General features: G+C 38.1%; 1 protein-coding gene across 1 annotated transcript in view; it reads left to right on the forward strand.

Moving 5' to 3' along the window:
- The first annotated feature begins 304 nt into the window (after window positions 1-304).
- The window catches only part of GRAMD2B (GRAM domain containing 2B), a 1158381-nt gene continuing 1156794 nt past the window's right edge, over window positions 305-1891 (forward strand). Inside the window, exon 1 of the mRNA XM_044060315.1 lies at window positions 305-1096. Within this exon, the coding sequence (XP_043916250.1) occupies window positions 966-1096 (131 nt within the window). The 5' untranslated portion in view covers window positions 305-965. The remainder of the gene's footprint in view (window positions 1097-1891) is intronic.

The following is a 1891-nucleotide window of genomic DNA, read 5'->3' on the forward strand; positions in this document are numbered from 1 at the left end:
AAAGCATACACTTCTGTTTGTGTTTAGTTTTAGAAACATTTACTTAGACAACACAAACCTGTCAGCATTTTTATTTAAACAGAATCTGTTTGCATGTTTAAAGCTGTAGCAGTGGTTGTGTACTAACCCCAGTGTGCCAAGCAGTGGCACAATATTGTGAATAGGGCGCATGGGCATTGATATATGATGTAACTGTGAGCATTTACTGTGTGCTGTTTCTTTAAAATGTAGGAACCACAAGTTGATTGGGTGTCTCCAATTATGTTGCTGTCTAACCTACATTCCATTGTGCTTCTAGTGAGACCTGCCACCAGTGTTACTATGGTAAATCTGCAGCTCTCCGTTGTGTGGTTATTGATAAAGGAAGGATATGCAGACAAACTGCTTTGATCTTTAGTCTCCTCTGAAATACAGAAGTTAACCAACTTTGATACTCTCTCTCTTCTTGCTCAGTGTGTATGAAAGAACTGTGGAAGCATTTTTTATAAATAATTTATGCTATGCCAATGAGAAACTCCTTACCAGTGAAGTTATTACTATCACCTGTTGAGAAGCACCCCCTTCTGACTGTCAGTTTGTTCTTCTATCTTTAGTAATGGCTTTACAGTTAAAGAAAGTTACCCAACAAAATACCAAAGCTAGCTACAGCCTCTTCCTGAAAGAGTTTAATTTATTAACAAGAGGCAGCACTGCAGACTCATAACACCTGCCGTGCCAATTATCTCAGAAAGAGTTGCAGAGCCGGTTTCCCTTACTTTGTGGCGACTGAAAGAAAAAAAAATAGGAAGTCTTCAAGAACAAGTACTTGCTGAAACTTGCTCAAGTTTGACAGAGAGAGTTTTGTTTGTTGTAATGACTAGAGTCGCTTGATGAGGGATTGTGGCTGTAAGGAAAAGTGAACTCTGATTAGACGCTGTGTGTATACATAAGAAAAGGAGCAGAGTGGTTCTCCAGAGACTGGACTAATGACTGAACAACAAGAACACGCTCATCACGCTCCTCATTACAAGCATAGCCAGCTAGCTGTTCCTCTGGAAGATGTGAAACCTGTAAGAACTGCATCGAGCAGGAAAGAAAACAAAGTCATTACATTCATGTGAGTAATTTATTTGTGAACCCTGCACAATTTTGGGGGGGGGGGGGGGATACTGACAGCAAGTATTTAGTTCTTCTGCAGAAAGAAATACACCTCCAGAATGTTAGCTTAACATGATTACAAAACTTATCTGCTGCTTGGAGAGGCAGTAAACAATATGTTTGTTTCCTTTCCTGACAAGCAGCATTTGCAGCTGTCGTTATCTGTGAAATTCTCCATGCAAACGGTGCTGGTGTTGGGCCTTTTAGCCCCTTTAATTTCATTAGTTTGGAATGTCAGGATTTATTTAGCCGCACTATATCTAAGTGTTGTGACAGAATAGCTCATCTGTGCCAGATGAGCTGTAATTTGTATGCAAATCATGCTTATTTAACTGAATGGGAATATAAACACAGATAGCTTTACATGCAAGTTGCTTAAAATGTTCAAGCCACTAAAACTGAAAGAATTGGGTTGTTTTATGTAAGTTGAACTTGCTAGTTGTTACTTCTGTGGTGTGGTCGTTAAAGTGATAGTAATGAAATGTCAAAACAAGCTCATGTGCAATGTTTGTATATTTACAAGGCAACCTGACTGTGCGTTTTCAAATTGAGGACTGGAAGCTGGAAGGATAAAAAAAGCCTGAATAGAGTTAATGGTTACACTGTTATGCAGTGTATGTATCCATATATATGTAAACACACACACACACATATAATATATATTACATAAAAAACTATATATTTTTGTGTGTGTGTAATAAATGTGTGTGTGATATAAAAGTATATATTTGTGTATGATGTGTGTGTGTGTGTG

This window comes from Protopterus annectens, chromosome 2.part0, assembly GCF_019279795.1.
Source record: "Protopterus annectens isolate FY-2018-M chromosome 2.part0, PAN1.0, whole genome shotgun sequence".
Classification (NCBI taxonomy): Eukaryota; Metazoa; Chordata; order Ceratodontiformes; family Protopteridae; genus Protopterus; species Protopterus annectens.